Source organism: Channa argus, chromosome 2, assembly GCF_033026475.1.
Source record: "Channa argus isolate prfri chromosome 2, Channa argus male v1.0, whole genome shotgun sequence".
NCBI lineage: Eukaryota > Metazoa > Chordata > Actinopteri > Anabantiformes > Channidae > Channa > Channa argus.
Genome location: NC_090198.1, coordinates 20,006,951 through 20,028,481, shown reverse-complemented (window position 1 = coordinate 20,028,481; position 21,531 = coordinate 20,006,951). Strand labels below are relative to the sequence as shown.

General features: G+C 38.1%; 1 protein-coding gene across 2 annotated transcripts in view; it reads left to right on the top strand.

Annotated features, from left to right (window-relative positions):
* Positions 1-2,523: 2,523 nt before the first annotated feature.
* Positions 2,524-21,531, top strand: part of LOC137122952 (ephrin type-A receptor 6-like) — a 56,015-nt gene continuing 37,007 nt past the window's right edge. Inside the window, exons 1-2 of one of the 2 annotated variants that reach the window (XM_067496228.1) lie at positions 2,524-3,283; positions 12,552-12,616. In XM_067496228.1, coding sequence (XP_067352329.1) covers positions 3,205-3,283; positions 12,552-12,616 — 144 coding nt within the window. In that variant the 5' untranslated portion in view covers positions 2,524-3,204. The remainder of the gene's footprint in view (positions 3,284-12,551; positions 12,617-21,531) is intronic. The other variant, XM_067496227.1, reaches the window with a different exon arrangement.

The following is a 21,531-nucleotide window of genomic DNA, read 5'->3' as shown; positions in this document are numbered from 1 at the left end:
TCTGTTAGATCTTAGTGGTGCATTTGACATGAAGTAGATCCCACTTCCAATAAACGCATCTTGGCAATTGAGAAAAACTTTTAAGCTGTATGTGGCAGCATTACAGTAGCAGCATGCACCACATGGATACGGCATATCAGACATTTTTTTTTTATTCTCTCCCAATTATGTTACCATGAAGGATATCGACTGTGAAAACACAGAAAAAAAACATTTAATTTAATAAATGTATTTGAAGCTTTGAAAATAATAGTGATGTTTCAAGAATTGAGCCAAAGCCACCACGAAAAACTATAATTGAACCTAAGGAAACAAGAAAACCTTATTTTTAAGTGGGCAAAGCAGAAATCATCACTGTCCATGGTGCTAAAATGTTGTATTGTGCTTTGTGCCCACTGAGGTGCATTCAGAGAAGAGCAGAGCACTGTTTCCTTTACTAACAGGGGTCATCCTTTATCTGTTAGGGGCCCCAGGGGAGATGAATACTTTATTGGATTTTTTTATTTTAAATTCCATAAATAAGCACAACACTGCCCTGTTCTCAGTCTGTATCTGTCAAAAAACAAACTTTTCCAGATATTTTATATTCTGTGCTGTAACTCCAGTGGCGTTTGGGATGAGTTTCTAAACATACTGGACTCAAGGACATAACAAACATTTATGTTTAAAATTTTATATTTGCCATCTACTCAAACATTACTGAAACATCCACAAGCTGGGTTAGAGTGAATACAGCTTCAGAAACACAGCTGAGAAGGCAATGAAAAGAAAAGCTTTGCATATCCATGCACACTGGAACTAGCAGGGCCCCAGGCCAACCCCAATTACCAACCTGCAAGATATGTTAGTTTGGCTTCAAGGGAAAATTTCACCATGCCATTCAAGTTAAAACTGTTACAGGCCAAGAAGCCAAAAATGTTAGATTTAACAATCATAGTGGTGACTCGTTCTGTCTGCACAAGGCAGGAAACATAGATAACTACATTCACTGGGGATCTGCATTACAATTTGTTTTCTGTAAAAGACCACAAACAACTAAACATTTCTTGTCAGCAGCCATAGTCTAACTTTGTTTCCCCTCTTAAATCCTGCAATACCAGTGCAGCCAGCAATTATATAAGCTGTCAACAAAACAGAAAATGAACAACTTGTGTAACCCAAGCGCTGCCTTCATCCTACAGCAGCTGGGCCGTGACTCTGTAGATGCCAGAATGAGGATTGTTATGTTCATGTTCAGGTTTATTGTAATTTCCGCATGTGCATGATAGACAGTATGTGTAATGGGAAAAAAACTAGAATGTAGTGTAACACAAAATGCACAAAAAGATGAGTGCTAAGTAATTAGTATGAGTAAAACTTACTAAAAGCTAAGCTAAACAAATGCCACACAGTCTTAGGGGTAGAGGGAGCACTTTTAGCTACAACATGGATTTAAATGTTGAGCTCTTCCAGCAAACATAGCATGCCAGTGTTATTTTGTTAATGCTGTCTTTATTTTTGGTGAGTAAGCTGTTAAGAATCCTCACAGTTTGAAGAAAGAGGCATCTGGACAACCTGGGAGTAGAGGTATTTATACTTTTGTAATTCCAGCCAGATGGTTGCGGGTGAAGAGGCTGTGGCCGGGGTGGGAGGAGTCTTTCATGAGGATGAAGGCCTTCCCTGACTCTGGATTCCAGTGGAATCTGTTAACAATCAGGCTAAAGGTCAGAGGCCATTAGCCAGGACATGTGGAAGTTTTATCTTTGCATTGTTTGAAGCACAAATTGAACTTTTTGTGTCAGTAGGAGCTTTAACTAAAGCTAAGTGTTGATGGGTTCATTCTTAATGAGGAAGGTACCGACTGTAGAGGCATGTCAAACATAATCTGACAACAATGTGGAATTTGAAAATGTACACACAAACATGTTTAAGGATTAAAATGTTAATCCCTGGGCCCTTTTCTGTGGTAAGATGACATTTCATATGCACCTGCTATTTTCATTTGAACTGAGTTTGAGTTATTCTTGGTAATGCATTGTGTTTTCTTGCACAAGCCAGACTGTGGTTACTTGCAAACAAACAACAAGTGAAATGAAAGTCTAAAAACAGAAAATACTAACAAATCACTGCACTGAATTACATCATGGTAAAAAGAAGCAGATAGTACTAAAGAGTTTTACTTGTGCTCAGGTTGGAGTTGGGATTGTGCCAACATATGTTGTTTTTATGGTTATGAGAGGAGCTAGAGAATGTACCAAGTCAATGAGTGTCCTCACAACTATTGTAAGACAAGTGTGTGTGAGTGTGTGCACCCTCAGCCCACCATATATCAACTTAGTCTAAATCTACTTGTCTGCCTGCCTTCCTCCCCTGACACCATAAATAGAAACTACCCCAGACACATTACTATTCCTACAACATAATCCAATGCAGGTACTGTATAACCTACATCATAGCATAGAAGGGATACAGTGGTTAAAAAACGGTTTCATATTTCTTCCATCTCCCCAGCATCGCCTCGAAATCAATAACAGTCGGCTGAATACGACTGACCTGCGTGTTTTACATGATGCGCGTTGAGAAATATCACAAAAAGCAAGTTAGATACGCTCGTACTTGGTTCCTGTCTGTGGTTATAAAAACCTGCGCCAGAGCATCCCTCCTATCCTGAGACGAGAGAGAGAGGGAGAGAGAGAGATACAGGCATGCAGAGCGACAGTGAGGGATGCGCTGGCTAAAAGTGAGGGGAGAAGTCCGGAATTTTCTCTTTTCTCACCCGTTTTGGAAATAAACCTCACATGACACAAATACCGACTTTACCGCAAACACTGGTCGCTTCTGGACACTTTTGGGGAAATTCGACACCCGCCGACGTCGACCTGTCCGTGTTTTGAGGCTCACAGAAACTTGCTTACGGGTTTTGTTTGTTTGTTTGTTTATGTGTTTGTTTGTTTGTTTGTTTGTTTGCGTCTGTGTGCGCAATGGCTGCTGCGTTACATCGTCTGTCTCTCCGTCTCCACGTGGACGAATTTGGGACGCTTGGCTGAAAATAAATAAATAAGCAAATAAACAACTGCGGCGGATCCGAGCACAATCTTCTAAGTCTGGATACTGGGAAGATTTATTAGTGTCTTTCATGAAACCTTCTCACCGTTTCGCTTGGGGGATCCACTTAGGAGTCTGTGCAACGTTTTAGCTCAGAGCGCACTTGTGTCTGACTCAACGATGTACTCCAGTGGGAGATACTGTGTGTTTCTGTTCTTGCTTGAAAGTATACTGTCGGACCCGGGAACCACAAACCAAGGTGAGCATAATGACCAACACTGGATCTAAACATATACTTAGAACAAAGGATGCATCTAATTATTATTTAAGGTTTTTTTTTGTACAAGAAAGATTCTCTGCTCTTCCCATAAAACAAGGAAACATAATGTTTGCAGTTCAGTCTCGTTTACAGTGCACAATGCAGTGTTTTGCTATGTCTGGTCATGCAGTTTATTTTGTTGTTGTTGTTGTTGTTGTTGTTGTTGTTTTTGATTGAGTTGACAGCAGATCAAACAGCAGAAAAGACAATAAAATATGCATCCACAAACATGCATGTAAAGATGCCATTGTTTTAGCTGAATTAGTAAATGTCATTTTTTCTTTTAAGTGTATGTATCCTTCATAAGCCCTAATACAGTATTGCTTACCACAAATCCCAACATTTGACAGTAAATACATTTCACAACTACTCTAATTGACCTACGATTTTGTCAGAAATACTAATTTATAGCATAAATGTATTCACGGTCTCAAAAGTTAGTTTATTGGCCAAACTGAGAAATGTGAGTCTTTGCTTCAATAATAGTTAACAACACAGCCCTATCAAAGACAGTGGTCATAATGATTTGGTTAATATTTAAAGTTTATGGATTAAATATTCCCTGTTAAAAAAACTTTATCAGTCTAACTCAGATTTTTTTCAAATTTATTGAGTATGTACACACATACATACTCACATTTACATACACACATACATCCATGCCCATCAGTATGTGGGGGGCATGGTGGGAGAGTGGTTAGCAATTCTTTAGACAAGCAGTGTAGTTGGTGATTCTGACCGTGTCTGTGTCTATATGTGTGGCCGTGTGATAGACTGATAACCTGTCCGGTGTTTACTCTGCCTCGTGCCCAGTGTCAGCTGGGATTAGCTACAACCCACCCCCACCCACCCCCACCCACCCCCACCCACCCAGTACTAACTGAGCAAACCTTACCAAGATAAGTGATATAGCTCATTTTCTGTTTTGAGCCTCAATAGCTCTAATCAAACGAATATCTTTAACAAACAATATGGAAACTTCATCCAAAAATACACTGCTCTGAATTTCATAACAAATAAACACACAATTACTGATTCAAAATTATTCTCCATCTCTCACATTGCTCTCTACCTCCAAAATCTCTACATTTGTGCTCGGAAACATTACCACAGCTATAGGAACCACTGAGCGTCATAGTTAATGTCAGACTCTGCCATACTCTGTCACCCATACTGAGAATTTTAGGTGGCCTACTTCTGCCTCTCTGTTTTATATCATGATTTCTTACATTCGTTTATGAAAATATAAGCGATTTAGGCTTATACAATCCCAAGAGGATTCCCAATAGGTACTTGTGTTATACTTACATAGAAATTTGAATTTTATCCTGTTGGGCTGCTAGTTGACACTAAAAGTGTCAGAACAATTTTCCACTTTTCAAAATTAATTTCCAGTCACATGGGCTGTGCTTGCTGTTGCATATGTATGAGAAACACAGAACATAATAATGTTATCTCCTCTCAGTTATACTCATAAGTCACATGGGAAAATAGTTACCATAATGCAATCTCTTCTTGACATCTTCCACTTTGCACATTTGCAGAGGTCAGTTTAATATTCCTTCTTGAATGTTTAATGTTTAGGATACACAGTTTTCAAAGACGACAGCACCAAATGTCAAAGTCTCCTTCACTTCGTTTTTCTATGTGTATGTCTGTGTGTGCGTGCACTGAGTTGTCCCCACAGGATGTCTGTCTGCCTGTGTTGGTGACGGGCTTGAAGGGGAAGGAATACACACAGGGGAAGCTTGAAATAACGACAACGTGAGGAGTTTAAAATACAGTGAGAACAAGCTAACGTGTTAGCCACGTTCAGTTTATCTAATGAACATTATTCACCTCTGTTTGTCCTTTCAGCCTAAGAAAAAGTGAGATAGATGAGATTCAATCCTTGTACAATAGAGTATGTATTAGTCATTTAGCTTTTTGGATTCAATATAAAGGTCATTTAGTATAAATAATGTATATAATGGTAACTTCTCATCTAAAACTGCCTTGCAATCCTTTAAAATGACTTCTTCAAACTCCTCTCTGTTACTTTTGTTCAGTTTTCCTCTTTCAACACAACACATATGTAGTTTATAATAATAACAGTGGCAGATTTTCTATTGAAATTCTCAGTAATTTTTGAAATGATGGATGCTTCTTTTAAGACAGAAGTAGACCAAAACAATCTTCTGATTTCTATCCAGAAACCCGCTGACTGCTTTCTCTTTTTTCTCTGGCAAATTTTATTGGCTAATGCTATTGCTAATTTTGCTAATGTTTACACCACGAGCTGGTTGAAGATGTTTTTCTGCAGTTGATTCCTTAATGTGTCCATCTGGGGGGTTTCAAAGGGGACTCTTACTCTGTACTGTACATGATAGCTGTATACATGATAAATAATGAGTGTAAAACCACATGTAGCAACATTTGTCTGGTAGTAAATGGTCTGCACTTATATAGCGCTTTTCTACCTATTGGCACTCAAAGCGCTTTACACTGCTTCTTATTCACCCATTCACACTCACAATGATACACCGATGGGGGAGCTGCTATGCAGCTGGCCAACACTCACCGGGAGCAACTAAGTTAGGGTTCAGTGTCTTGCTCAAGGACACTTCGACATGTGACTGGAGGAGGTGGGGATTGAACCAACAACTGAGATTGGTGGACAACCACTGTACCTTCCTGCGCCACAGTCGTAGTGAGTCCTAGATTAAAAATAATGAGAAAAAACGCAATCAAACTGTTGTTATAATTTCTTCTAAGATAAACTGTGCAATTTCACAATGTACACAAAATGGACAATCTTTTGTTTGTCTAGTTTGCATTTTAATATCATGAGCCTGGCATCTCTGAGATACTTTCTTCCCAACACAGCACTAGCATTCAGGCAGATACCGCATTGTCTTCTTCCTGTCTTAATATGGGAAAGACACGTCATCTGTGTTATAATAAGGTGAATTAGTTGCTGCTGTCAACCTTTATTACCATCTTATATAGAAAATAATGATTCCTCCTCTATTGCTTTCTATTGGAATTGGATTCTAAGGAAACCACAATCCTGGAAACTGCAAAAAAATTCTGAGGGCTTCTATAGAAATGTCTCGTTCTCTGGGGGAACTCAGCCAAGTTCTTGTCTACTTGAATATCCATAGTACTGTATATTCTTACAGTGTATATAATAGAGAATTCTGATTTAATGTCCAGGTTCTTGAGTGTTCCAGAGCCAAATATATATATGCAAAATGTTGTATGTTGTTATCAGTGAAAAAATCTATACAGTGCAGTTTGTGACTGAATAATAGGTTACACTGTGAGTCTTTCTTACACATGTAGTTCATCTGAACTAAATACTTGCTGGCACATGGCTGACAACAAAAGTTGTTGCTTTTGTTTAGGTGGTAGGATTACAGTTCAAACAAGATGTTACAATGGGCTACACTGTAGAGGTTGTTCTGCAGTGTACATTATTATTACATCCTGAAATGTGTGTAGTCATGGCTAATTATGAAATATGAATCTAGACCAAGGAAATGAATAATATCAGGAAATGCAACTGAAAGGTAAACATACCAGTACTTTTGTCCTGTAAAATATATTGTAACCTATAGTATGTAAGTATGTAGGTTGTTTGTCAAGCTGTAAACATGCATTGGTTGTTTGTTAAAGGTTTAAACGTTTTGTTTGGAGAAGGTTGATGCAGATGATTTAACAAAGCACAGCACTTCCTCACAGAAGACCAAAGTCCAGTCTAAATTTTCTGACAAACTCAATACTTCTCTTAAATGCATTGAGTCAGCTGCTCACAGCAACCTTTAGAACAATGGATCTTCTATTTGGAGCTGAATAAAGACCTGGAGTAATCACTTAGCAGCAGAAAGTATCTTTTAAAATACTTGCAGTTGTGGTTTGAGAAAATATTTAAAAAACGTATTCAGAGCAGAATCCTTCACAGGTTCAGTTTGCTAACCTGTGCCCGCACACAACTAGCTAAGGTAAACGTGAACAAATCTATTATAGTGCCTTTACAGACCGGAAAGGATCGGCATCTGCCAAAATAAAGCTGGTCCAATTCCGATCTATATATTTGAGGAACAATGGCTGTAGGTAAATCTAAGTATTAAATCTGAATCGTTTCACGGAAGGTAGCAGATTGGCATAGTATTCCAAATAATTGTAAGCATAAATCCTGAAGTATCTACAGTAAATAAAAAAATCTTGCAAAGACTCAACTTACTGTATTGAATAGTTATAATTAAATGTAGGCTTAGAGATGCTGCAGTAAATGATGCAGCTGTTAGGACGCACAATGGGAAGAAGAAGAAAAACAACATTAACATTGCTTTTAGCAGCAGAAACAACATCCTTAATTTCATTGGGTTATTTTGACTTGTTTTTCCCTCTGTTCAGAATCAACACCACCTCACTCAAACACTGCTTACTCTATGCACTATTGGTACAGTGAATTATATTGTTTAAATGCATGAGGGCTGTTATTTAGCAATCATATTCATCTTTCTGTTGTATTTTAAAGATATTATTGAGTGTTTTCAAATCTGCAAAGGAGAAGAAGAAGAATGTACCTAAATGATTGCTCAGTATAAGTAGCGCAAACACACTCCAGCACTTGCTGCACTAGTCTACATCACCTGCCTGTTAGTTTACATTATGTATGCGTGGTGATATATAATAATAATTGTGTGCTATGTGTGTGTTTTTTGTTGTTGTGGTTAATTTTAGAACTTCACAGAGACTTCCTTCCTTCATGCTGTAGACTCTAAGTCAGGGGTTTAGACTTTTGTTTGTATTGTGCCGTATTTCAGCAAAATATGGCCAACAGTTCTTTCTTTATGTGGCTCGTTATGGGATCCTCAATGCTAAATGCAACTGATTCCATCAGTGACAGAATGGATTACAAAGACGTTCAGCTTGAAATTTCACCCTGCAATATTGGTGCAAGTATGACACAATGACAATTTACTAACGTACAGTTTGGATAATATGTGCAGAAATTAAGTTCTAAAATGACAGGAGTAATTCGACTGCTCACTGTCTGTTTGTGTGTGTGTGTGCACGTGTGTGTGTGTGTGTGTGTGTGTGTGTGTGTGTGTGTGTGTGTGTAGGTGTTTCTGTGTGTGTGTGTGTGTGTGTGTGTGTTTGTGTGTGTGCACTTTGAGAAAGAAAATCTGCATATCACATTCAGTACTCTTGCTTTGGGTTATCTATTATTTCCTAGCTCTGAAAATACTTTCATGTAAGAATAAGACAATGAAAAAAGTTGATGGAAAAAGTTTCACATGGTATTAAACATTGCTTGTCATTATGAAAGACTATTTTTATAATTTTGTCAAAATGTATTATCACTCTGTCGCTTTTGGTCTGTGTCACAGTCTCTCTCCCTCTCTCTTTCTCTTTCTATGTCCTCCTTTTGTAAAGAGGCAAGGCCACCTTATTATAATTCAGCCCTTAATTACCAGGAGGGGATCAAGGCTGAATGAAGTCTCTGTAAATACTGAAGCAGTTCATTCAGTGTATCTTCTCTGGTTATCTAACTTCTTCTGAAAACAGTAGCAACCCCATTAAATTACTCCAGATTTGGCAAAGTCTGATGTACACTGAAGTGACAGGTCATCTGAAGATGTGACTCTTTGGTCTGTAATGTCAACCACTGAAGTGGGACGTACTTTATTGATAGAGATTGTAATTAACTGGCTGTTTGGAGACAAAGGAAATTGCACATTCATCATATCAAATTGGCTCAGGAGGCTTAGGAAGGGCCAGATAATGGCTCTCTTCATGCCTGAGCCGTGACCAGAGTGCAGACAGCTTGAGATCGTTACACTTGTATGTACACAATGCTGTCATGGGCATGCACACAGAAACCAAGTTAACATGCTCACATTAAAACACCATCCAACATGAAGGATGAGACCAGATATGACACATTTTTGTCTTTTGAAATGAGTCATAAATCTGTGGTGTGATGGCCACGAACCACAGCAAACACGACCAATACGAGATGCCATGTTCATGACTTGTATACAAAACCATAATGTTCCAGGGACTGAGCTTACCGTTCCACTTGACAGCACTAGCTAAACATGTTTTTGCATTTCACTGTTGTATGAATAAAAGTGAACCTCTGTGGTGAAGGTGGGATTAGTATTTCTCCTTCCCACTCAGTAGAGACGGTATGTGGGTGCACAGCCTAAACACAATATGCACCCACACAGGAGGATGCTGCACTCATAGGTGTGATTTAAACGATTAAGGGTCCCGACTGGAGAGTAATATCATTGCCAAATGGCTCTAGGTTTGCAGTAATCAAATAAATTATAATTTATTTTTTGCTGTGCATGTTTAGTTGTGTAACGAAGTGCACCTACTGTACAGGTCAGCATCACTGAACCACACTGCAGAAGGTGTCAAACTAAGCAAACTAAACTAAGCAAACAAAAGAGTCCCAGATTTTATTTTCCACTATTGCAAACAACTCTGTAAAATGAGAAATGCCTGTAATCTAAAAGTTTTCCTGCTGTTAGGCTAACACTGTATTGTCTAAATGTATCCTAAGACAGACAAATATGAACACGCACTCTACCCAGAACAAAACTACAATAGCCTAACATGAGCATGAGTGTCCTTTCCATCTATCGGCATGGTGTGGGTCACTTTGGGTGAGTGGGTGTGTCCTTTCAGGAATTGACTTTTGGACCATTTAGCATTTTCAGTTTGACCAAAGCCATTGGATGCTTGATGTATTCACTAATCGATACATGACAAACCTTGGGTAGCAGTTTACTTTATAATATTAATAATAGGTAACATGTCAGAACAAACAAGCTAATAGAGGGGTAATATTCAGGTAATAGGCTAATAGTGTAATATATTGGTAATAACAAGCTAATGTAACAGGATTATTGTGTTGATAAAAATTACTAAAGTAATATCACTGTAATCTAAAGTGATAACCATGCAATATCTTGGTATAAGCAATGGATATATTTAGATAATGGGTGGTACAAAACACCTTTGGGATATTGGGATATTACCAACCAGTTAAATTGAATTTATACTTTAATTTATGTGTTGACTCTATGCCGTACCTCGCATAGGTAAAAGTATACCGTGTGATGTGCCACACACTAGTCCACTAACCCAAACACCGCACAATTTTTAATTTTCTCACTATATTGAGTAAAGACAACATTATTTCTTGTATGGCACGGATTTTGGAATTGTAAATAAATTGGTGCGGAATCATGCACTATGAGTAGATACTGGGCTTTGCAACCAGGGGACAAAATTATATCATTTGGATCAGATGGGAACGTTGGCAGAGTTTAATATTCCTTCCTGAATGTTTAATGTTTAGGATACACGGTTTTCAAAGACAAATGTCAAAGTCTCTGTCACTTAATTTGTGTGTGTATAAAATAATATGTATATTGCTACTGAAATTCTTATGACATGAATGTAGAAAGGCTGGCATACTGACAGTGACAATAAGAAAAAACAAGGGCAAATAAATTTGGAATATCTTGCATGTATGAAATTATCTTATTGTCAGATCTTCATCCAAGTTACAATTACAGTATAAACTAATTCAGTTTAAATAATACTAGATTATTCAATGTCCAGTTTTTGACCATATTGAAAACGTTAAATACAAGATTAAGATTGCAGGTTCAGTACTGCAGCTACAGTGGACACATTCCAGATGCTAGAAAAAAATTTAAAAAGAAGCCCAGAGTAGCAGCTATAGGACTAAAGGAATACTCAGAGCTCAACATCTCAGTTCATGAATCTAACAAGCACAAATTGGAGCATGATGTTGATGGCATGACATCACCACAGGAGACTGTGCAACTGTCATTTAACAAAAAACACTTTGACACTCCACACACCATCTGGGAAAATCCCTTGTGTAATAATCAAACTAAGATGGAATAGTTTAGGAAGAGTATGCAGCATTAAGTATGTTAAGGGAAAGGAAACTGCATACCAATGTGAAGACGTCGTGTCAAAGATGAAGTACAGTGGAGAGATGTATCATGATCTGTAAGCTGCTTTTCTGCCGCTGGGCTAGAACTGCTTACCATTATCAATGGTAAATTTTAATTGCAGTAATTAAGATTAATTAAGTTTGCCAAACACAAATAACTGAATAATGTCAGAGTATAAGTGTGGTTGACAAGTTGGGGATGAGTGAAGCTCAGTAGAAGTTGGGGGATGCAGCAGAATAGTGAACCAAAACATCAAAGTAAATCCACCACAAAATCACTACAAAGAAAATTTGACTTTTGCAGTGGCCCAGTCGGAGGACAGTTCTTATATGATTCTAATACAGATCCTGGTCTAATGACCTCAAGAGAGTTGTTCATCCCAGACATCCTAAGATTATGGCTGAGCTGAAGCAGTTCTGTAAGGAAGAATGGTCCAACAAAACCTCGAACAAGCACTTTCTGTAGCTGTGCAGGTCTGATGCACAGCTACAGAAAGTGCTTGTTTGTGGTTATTGCTGCCAAAGGAGGCCTGACCAGTTATTAAATCCAAGGGTTTGCTTACTTTTTGCACCAGCACTGTGAATGTTTAAAGGCTGTGTTCAACACAGACACGAAAAATTCTAATTGTTTGTGTGTAATTAGCTTAAGTGCCCTGTGCTTTTCTTTACTGTACGAGGGATTAAGGTGAAGAACCCTTCCAAAGGGTTTACAGTATATACTCTTTCCTGCTGTTCTCTCTAAGGAGTTTTAATTGAATTAGTTAAATATTTAAAGATTCTACAGTCCTTCCGTCTTTCCCCTTCAACTCTCTTTGACTTATCTTTGATGCCATGTAGCAGAAAGCTCCTGACCTCTGAGAAGGAGAGTACCAATCTTCCAGACTTCACTTAGAAGGAGGGCGGATCTGTGTTAATGTGGATGTTGCTCTGGGCTTTTCTAAGAGCTGTTATTTCATAGGTGGTTGAATCTGATAAGGGCTTTACAGCTCTGTCAAACTCCTTGTGGACAGCTTAATAACTATTGTCTGCTTTCTTCCTATTTTGTCATCTCCATTTTTCTTCTTCTTAAATTCACTGTCCAACCTCTCTTTCCCCCTCTCCTTTCCCCTTTCTGTTCTCTCCTCTTGCTCCTTGTGCTTATACTGTTGTTCTTTCACTATACTGACCTTTCACCCCCACTTTCCATCATGTTTCTTTTTTCCCAACCCATTCAAGTGGTTCTGTTGGACACTACGACAGTACTAGGAGAATTGGACTGGAAGACCTATCCTGTCAATGGGGTGAGTCACATTGTCATTTACTAAAGCGATTAGAATATTCACTGTTTTTTCAACACATTTTTTAGCAAACTTAATGACATTGAATATAATCAGCCAAACAAGTTAACAAACTAATTCAAATGCACCAAACATGAAACAACCTTTCTTGTGTAGCTGAGTGTAGCTGAGACTTAAACTGTCCTTTCCTCACAAAACTGGACCATTGAGCCAGTGTTGTCAGGGTTATTTCTTGGATTTAAGACCTGACCTTGGGTCACATTCAAAATCATACAGGCAGAAAGTGACATATTTCAAATGCCAACTTTCCTGGCAGCATTCAGAGCCATCACCCAGTGAGCTTCCATTTGTGGATCTGTTGATCAAAAACGTCTGGGTTAAAGCTAGGCCACACTGCATTTTGTTAAAAAGGGAATTTCTTCTAAAATGTCTACGCTCGATATACAGAATTTTAACACCATACTTTAAAATGTAGTTCAGTCAGCCAAGGCATGTAGAAGGAGTCATTATTTGAACAGTGTACACCACTGATCGTTGTTGCCTTGGCTCTAACCTCACCAATAAAAGGAAGCAAAAGTACTGATGAGTAACCACATTAACTGTCCCCCTCCACTCCAAGGCGAAGCTATGTGCCTAGATGCTACAGCTGGATCGTGGGGTGGAGGTGGTGCCAGAAAAATGCCAATGAAAGTGACAGCATAAATTTCAGGTGGCCCGTAATGGCTTCAATACACACCATGAGCAAATGGGTTAAATAATGCTTGTTTGTAACCATAAACATATCTATAGGTCTAAAATAAATTTTACTCTCATTTAAAGTAGATGTCATGTCTTTTGAAATCACTAAACTAATGCTCACTTAACACAGATTTTGTGTCAACCAAATGGAGCCAAAGTCAGCTTTTCAATATCACACCAGAGGTGTCCTGTTGACATGTTTGCTCTGGAATATCCCTGGTAGGAAACCCAGATGCATCATTATTGTAGTTTTGAAAACATAGGGTGGATGGTCTCGGGATAATTTGGCATGTAAATACATTATTATTAGTATTATACTACTGTCACTGCCCACGCATGTGTTTTTTTTCCTTGTGTTTTTTATAAAGAACACATGCAATAATGTTAAAGTGCAATAAAGATTTGATCAACCCTTTAAAATATCTGGAGAATAAAGTAATTTAATTGTGACATGTAATTCTTACAGGGTAAGCCTGAGGGGGCAATGCTGTAGATTTCATTTTTACAAATATTTCAGCTGGGACTGAGCAACTATCAGCAACAAGAATAATTTGTCAATGATGTTGTGTCTAATTCGGGACACAAGGTGGTAGCGAGACTGTTTGTGCTTTCAGGCTATTATTAAAAGTGTAATAAATCCTTTGAAGCAAAACCAATAAATAGAAACAAAATACTGAGATATTTTCAGGGCCAAATACCAATATTGAAACAGCTTCTCTTCTCTTGTACACAGCCTTAACAGGTTTTTGCTATAGGGTGCAACAACACCATTAATTGGTTGAACAAAACACAACACCACCACGCAGATTCACATCAAATCAATAATTCATCACAGCTACAGAGTTAATGATATTTTCATAACACCTCTCTCTCTTCCCTTTAGTCTGACAATGACAAGGCATCCTGATTTAATCAAAGCCCCACACCTCTTAGCCAGGTGGTGCGAAACCACCGTTGCTCTTAATGCAACAGTACCTGTCTCTGCCGTGTGTGTGTGTGTGTGTATGTGTGTGTGTGTGTGTGTGTGTTAATAGTATCTTTTTTTAGATTCTACTGGTGTGAAACACTAATAGGAGTTTCACCTTTAAGGGGAAATCCACATTTTTTACATGAATTGTAAGATTTATATTGGTGTGTTGTGTACAGTAGGTGACTTTGGCTCAGTCTTTTTCTTTTTTTCCATTAGGTATATTTTGTTTGTTGAACTTCTAATTTTGGTATCAGCTCCTATGCTAACAATAAGAGAGGGAACATAGGCAAAGATATTGTTTTCTACTGTGAATGGAATGACAGTCGTCAGCACAGCTAATACCAAATATTTTTGGAAGTGAAATGCATTGAAGATGATAGACTCATAGTTCTATCATCATTCAAAAGAAATACCTCCTGACAACTCTGTTGACACTGAGCTTACAAGGCCACTCACAGTAGTCAAGTCATAATGACAAGTTTGTTTGTCTTTATTTGTTAACAACGTTTTCATTTGGCATTTCTCAACAATTATTATTATTTGATTATTATTATTTTTTTGCCCTTTTGTCTTATCCCGTGAGTTCAGGGTCACCACAGCAGATCATTGTCCGCATGTTGATTTGGCACCGTTTTTACGCCAGATGCCCTTCCTGACACAACCCTCCCCAATTTCTACCAGGCTTGGACCAGCACTGAACAACTGGGAAGGGGCTGTTGGGGGTTCAGTGTCCTGCCCAGGGACACTTCGACATATAGCCTGGACTGGGGATCGAACCACTGAACTTGTGGTCCGTGAAAAACTGCCTTTACCAACTGAGCTACAGCCGCCCCATTTCAAAACAAATATACACAGTGCAAAACAATTAAACTTACAACAGATCACTGCAAAGTAATAAAAACTAATTATAAATATACATTTAAAAAGTATTCTCCACCTTTAAAGTCAGTATTTAGTAGATGCATCTTTAGCAGCAGGTGCAGCATTCAGCCTGTGTCGATAGGTCTCACTTAGCTTTGCAAAATCCCTATTTTCTTTTCTTTTTTTTCAAAATTGGTCAAGGTCTATCAGGTTAGGTGGATTGTGAGTGAACAGCAAGTCCAGCTACAAATTCTCAATGGGATAAATGGCTGGGCTCTAACTCCAGAACACTGACATTTTTGAAAGCATGTCTGTGTAGTTTTGTTTGCAGGCTTAGGGTCATTGTATCCCTGGAAAACAAATCTTCTGTAAAATGACAGTTCTCTTGCAGACTGCATTAGGTTTCCTTACAGGAGTTCCCTATATGATGCAGCATTCATTTTACTGTATAGATTATCAAGACCTCCAGGGCCTGATGCAGAGAAGCCTCCACACAGCATGATGCCGACACCACCATGCTTGTCAGTGCTTGCTATGTGATGGTGATGGTGTGCAGTGTTTGGTTTCAGACCATAGCACCATCTTTTAGTTGACTTCAGAGTGATGATTTAGTGGGTCACTTTAAAAACACAGTCACTTATTGTCTGTTTAAAGGGCAACTTTACCAATTTTCAATTTGCTCTCCATGGCATTAGTTATGGTGTAAATATACAGTAATGCTTTTAAACTTCTCTCTGACCTCCCTGATTTTAAATTATTTCTCTTCTGCTGGCTGAAAAATGCCTCTAGATGACATCAACCGGAGGAGTTACACATCTGAAGTCCTAATGATGTCTAAGTCCTTCAGGTGATATCATCTGGAGGTATTTTTCAGCCAGAAGAAGAAAAATATTTTAAAATAGGGAAGTGAGAGGGCAAAAAAGGTATATATATATATATATATATATATATATATATATATATATATACATATATATATGTCCCCAATGAATAAAAGCTACACATATGTATGTACCACTTATTCAATTAAAGCACAATGTCAGAAGACAGTTCTTGCTTAAGTAGATTAAAAACACAGTCACTTATTGTCTGTTTAAAGGGCAACTTTACCAATTTTCAATTTGCTCTCCATGGCATTAGTTATGGTGTAAATATACAGTAATGCTTTTAAACTTCTCTCTGACCTCCCTGATTTTAAATTATTTCTCTTCTGCTGGCTGAAAAATGCCTCTAGATGACATCAACCGGAGGAGTTACACATCTGAAGTCCTAATGATGTCTAAGTCCTTCAGGTGATATCATCTGGAGGTATTTTTCAGCCAGAAGAAGAAAAATATTTTAAAATAGGGAAGTGAGAGGGCAAAAAAGGTATATATATATATATATATATATATATATATATGTCCCCAATGAATAAAAGCTACACATATGTATGTACCACTTATTCAATTGAAGCACAATGTCAGAAGACAGTTCTTGCTTAAGTAGATTTGGGTATATGAAACTTTGCTATTAAAAGCAACGACATATATGTAAAGTGGCAAAGTGCGGAATAATGAGCACAACTATTACCACAATGGTACAAAAAAGTACCCGGTGTGAAGGGTACAAAGGTGACCTCTTAGGGAACAGCCCCAGTGACACTCGGTCCTACCCCTAAAGGTACATTACTGTCACAATATGAGAGCATCTGTCTTTTACATATTACAATCACAATGGATTGTTTTTATTAAGGAGGATTCGTTTAGAAAAGAAAGGAGGAGAAGGTAATAATCAATACATCTATGTTCCGCTAACTTTATTTAAGTAGATTTAATAACTTACGTTAAATGTTAAATGTTCTAATACAAGTGTCCTGTAGGCAAACATTGGGTGGTTAAAGGGTAATGAACTGTAAAGAAAATATGTTTTCTCCAGACCCTTTTAAAGATTGCCATCAATTATGATCATTTTTTCAATGAGGCAGGTAGCAGTGTCAAGCTTGTCGGGTTCCCATCTGTACAGGCTTGGTCCACTGCTTTTGTGATTAGAGTTGGACACTGATGAATAAAATTCACAACCACCTTCAATGGTGAAAAATGCTCAGCCTGTTTGTCTAACATATTGCGTGGCAGTGAGAGATTTACTGTGCCATTTCAGGTATCATATGCTATAGTTTATAAATTGTTGACCTGACAAACCTCAATTGACCAGATTATGCCGTGTTTAACCTTAAAGTATGAAATCAGCATTACCTCGTTGCTGTAAACACTTCCTGTCATCATTCTTACAGTTCTTTCATTGTCACCACTGGCAGCGTAGTTAGCTTATTAACAAGCAATGAATGGGCAAAGTAGGGAAACTGGGGGGGGAATTGTTGTGTGAGGCAAAAACAACCCCCAACTTGTCTTCAATTTAGTAATCAGTACCAAATTCTTGTTATATTTAGGTAAGGTATTTAGCTGGCACATGACTGATGAAATGATAGATGTCTGCTCATAACAGTAATCCCAGATTTGGGAGGCGATGTCTTTATCTGTGAGGCAAACTCCTAAAACCTCTTTTCATTGACAAACAACTTTCATAACAGCTTTCCACTGACTAAACCCACTGGCTGTCAAAGATTCCTGTCAGGAGCTGAGCGCAGACCTTAGGCTGCCTGGAACTACATGGTGAAAAGACCTAATTTCATTACAAGAGGGGTTGGAGTTTTTAATATCTGAACAAATCTGCACAGCGACAGGGCTTTGCATCTTTTCTAAGTGCTATGGACAAGGCTAAAGTATGTGAAAACACTCAAAGATGATGCAGAAAACTGCTTCACCTACTAGGTACTGTAGGAGCTGTCTTTAAAGCCCAGGCTACACAGGATGTGAATTAAAGGGATTTACATTTGCAGGTTGTAGTTGCTCTGCCGAGTTGCTTGTTTCTGAGGTCTGGGACATAAACAGCGAGGACAAAGAGGAGAAACGAGTAAAAACTGGCTTAATTCTGTCCGACACATGCTGAGGCAGAAGAATCCAATCTAACTTTGTGCATTATTATACATGTGTTTTTAGAAGTAGTTTGATACGTTGTGTTTAAGAAATCACCTGTGCAGATGAATCTACAATAAAGAAGAAGAAAATACATTCATAATTATGAGTATATTAGATCTTCCCCTTCCTGTGGAATCTTATAGCGTGTCTCAGGACCCACCTGTTTTTTTATAGCAGTATTTGTGTTTGTTTGTTTTAAAGTTATCGTTTCCTGTCTAGTGGTGGCATATTTTACTGTGCGATCTTCTGTTATTTATTAATTTACTTATATTGCTTAATTATGGTTGTGCTTAATTGACTGTAACCATCATTCAAATAATCTTATAATCTCCTCTCTCTGTAAGCACATTGGTCAACATTTTTGTTTGTCTTTAAATGTGCTTTATGAATAAATGGACTTTACTAATTAAAGTGCCAATTCAATTACAAGCCTAATTTTCGAAAAGCAAATAATAATCGAAACTAAGCAGGATCTAATTCTGCACTGGCAACTGCATTTGAATTTCTGAAGTGTTTCACATTTATACTGTATATAGCAGTAAAGATATGGAGTAATGGCTGATCAGTACATTTCATTTGTTCTACCCTGGACGTAACACAGAGCAGCTGATGCACACACCTACAAAATCTTGGTTCTAGTTGGTTGGTACTAAAACATCCTGTCACAAGTTAATTCCAAAAACACAAATTCAGTATGTTCAAATCGGTCAATGTATGAGCCACACAAACCTCTCAGAACAACACAAGTGTAGAGTATGTCTGTCTATGTGCAGCCCAGATAAGCATATTCCTCTCTTGAGGATGCTATGCACCAGAACTATCACTGTGGGGACATCAGCCATGAGTACAAATCTACTCAGCACAATTTTAACCCATTAACCACAGCAAACTGATGTAAACTAAGCTGCTGCTATGTTTATGTCCTTTAAAAGTGTGAAGAGGCAGCGAGGCTCTTGAAGTAATGGCAATCGACTAAGCAATAAGGATGAATTCTTGTATGATTCTCCCACTCAAATCACCATCTGTATGCACACACTGTACTCATTAATTGCTGTGTTGCAGACCTAGTTAAAATCCCTTTGCCCCTTGAGAACAAGCACTTGAGCAAGTAAGAGTCAATATGACATTTCATAGGGGCAAGTCTAATTGTAGTGTGAGTGTTATTGTGTTGATATGACATGCTTTAATTACTTTTTGGATTAAGTGAGAGAAATGTTAACAAACTCAAAGGTTGTGAGGCCAAACTGAGACATTTGGCCCAAAGTTGTAATGAGTACCCCAGTAATGAATGCATAGGTGTTTGTGATGGAAAATCAAGCATGTATACTTTTAATGCTTATGATTTAGTTTTACTCATGGAATGTGCTCATTATGCCTGTGCAGGATGTTTTATGGGGATGTTGTGACACTTTGTTTTGATATATATATTTCAGTTTTGAGGAGTGCCTGCAGAGGTGAACAAGGTCAGCTATGTTGTTGTCTGCCCACACGGAGACATCTCCAGGTCACACCAAGTTCTTATGTGCTTAACATATGTAGTAAAAGTTACCATAAAAGGGAAAAAGCTGGAGGTAACAGCCTGGAGGGGTGGGTGGGGGGGTAAAGAGTACTCTGCCCAGCAACAGGAAGATATAAAATCATGTTTGACGTGTTAAGACTTTAGCACTACATGGACTGAGACTTGAGAGTCTGATGCACTATTTGATGCACTTCTCTCTTGCAAGAAAATAAAACCCCTAAAGACATCCTGGATGTGGAAGCTTCTTTACCGATTACACTTGAGGTGTCTGTTACCAGTAATTGTTCAATTTTGCCACGACAGTGTTTCAGTCTCAACCTTAAGTCAGGGCCTTTTTATGGGCCAGTTGCAGGAAACCAGGTATTGCACTGTTGCAATATTAGAAAGTTCAGCACATTAATTAGTTCACCTAATACACCTTGTACTCAAAACCTTGTTTCTGTCTGCTAAGCTTGGGGCTAATAGGCAGAGCGATTAGTAAGTGCATATCTCAGAGAGCGTGGGCTGCAGCTCATCTTTCAAACACGGGGTTTGCATTTGTTTTCTCTGCTCTGAACCATGCCACATCCCAAGGGTGCATTTTAGAACACTGAGGCACAGAGTGACAAATCACCATTTCTCTCTTTTGTATGCATAATGGAACTCCAATTAGTTAATGCTGATCTTATGCAAACCAAAAAGCATTTTTACTTAAAAGATAAGTTAGGTTTCTGTTTCGATGTTTGTAAAGAGGGCACTGAAATGACATATTAGTGTTTATGTTAAAGAAACACTTCTCACATCAAGTATGTGAGCCCAGCACTTTCTTTCTATGACATCTACAGCTCTTCCACCTCTATTCTGCATGCGGCAAAAAATCTCACAAATGACAAGTTGAATGGCATGTAGAAAAGCACCGCAGAGGCCTTGCAGGCATATACAACAGTAGTCAGCTTCTCACATTTGTGAGCACAAAATAAATTCCCTGACTAACAAATACATATGTATGTGTTAAGTAGTTTGTTGAGGCTATACAACACGGCATTTAACAAGATTTCTTAAGCTATTGCAGACAGAACATACAGATTTTAGATTGTATGCCTTGAACATTTTTTTTAAATGCATGATTATATACTGCATAAAAGTCCAGTTACTGTTATGCAGGTACGGGTGCCGCATTACTGGGTGGCTGGAGTTCCAAATGAGAAGAGAGTGATTACGATTGATTAATCATTTAGCCCTTGGGTGTCACATAGAGCTAATTTAGATAGCTTAATTAATATAAGATTAATTGCTTTTGCACATTCCACTCAAGGTTAAAATATTATTTAATAATTTATATCTGAGAACACTCTACCTCACTTGTTTCAATTTCCTGTATGACTCAATGCGTTCTGTCTGTCTTCCACCTTTATTGAGTCTTTCTTGTGCGAAACATTCACGATATTCATCATTAAGCTCTGTGCAGCCACTGTGTTTGTCTGTGTGTTTGAAACTGAAGACATTTGCATCACATTCAGCACAGCAGCTTTGAGTAATTTTCTCCAATTGAATACGTTATTTTTCAGATCCCAGAGATACGGTGTTATATAATGTAGATACATACATAGAAGAGAATGCAATCAATAAAAAGTCATAGAGTGCGTTCTATTGTGCTCCAGATTGTGACCAAAAAAATCATACTATAGAGAAAAACTTTAAGAAGCTAAGATTCTTCCATCTTTTGCATCTACGACAGAGGACACCTTTTTTTTAACCCAACATGGACTCCTTTTATTGGATATCTGTTTAATAGCTCTGTTCAAATTCAGAGGATGGATCCTGGAAACAGTCC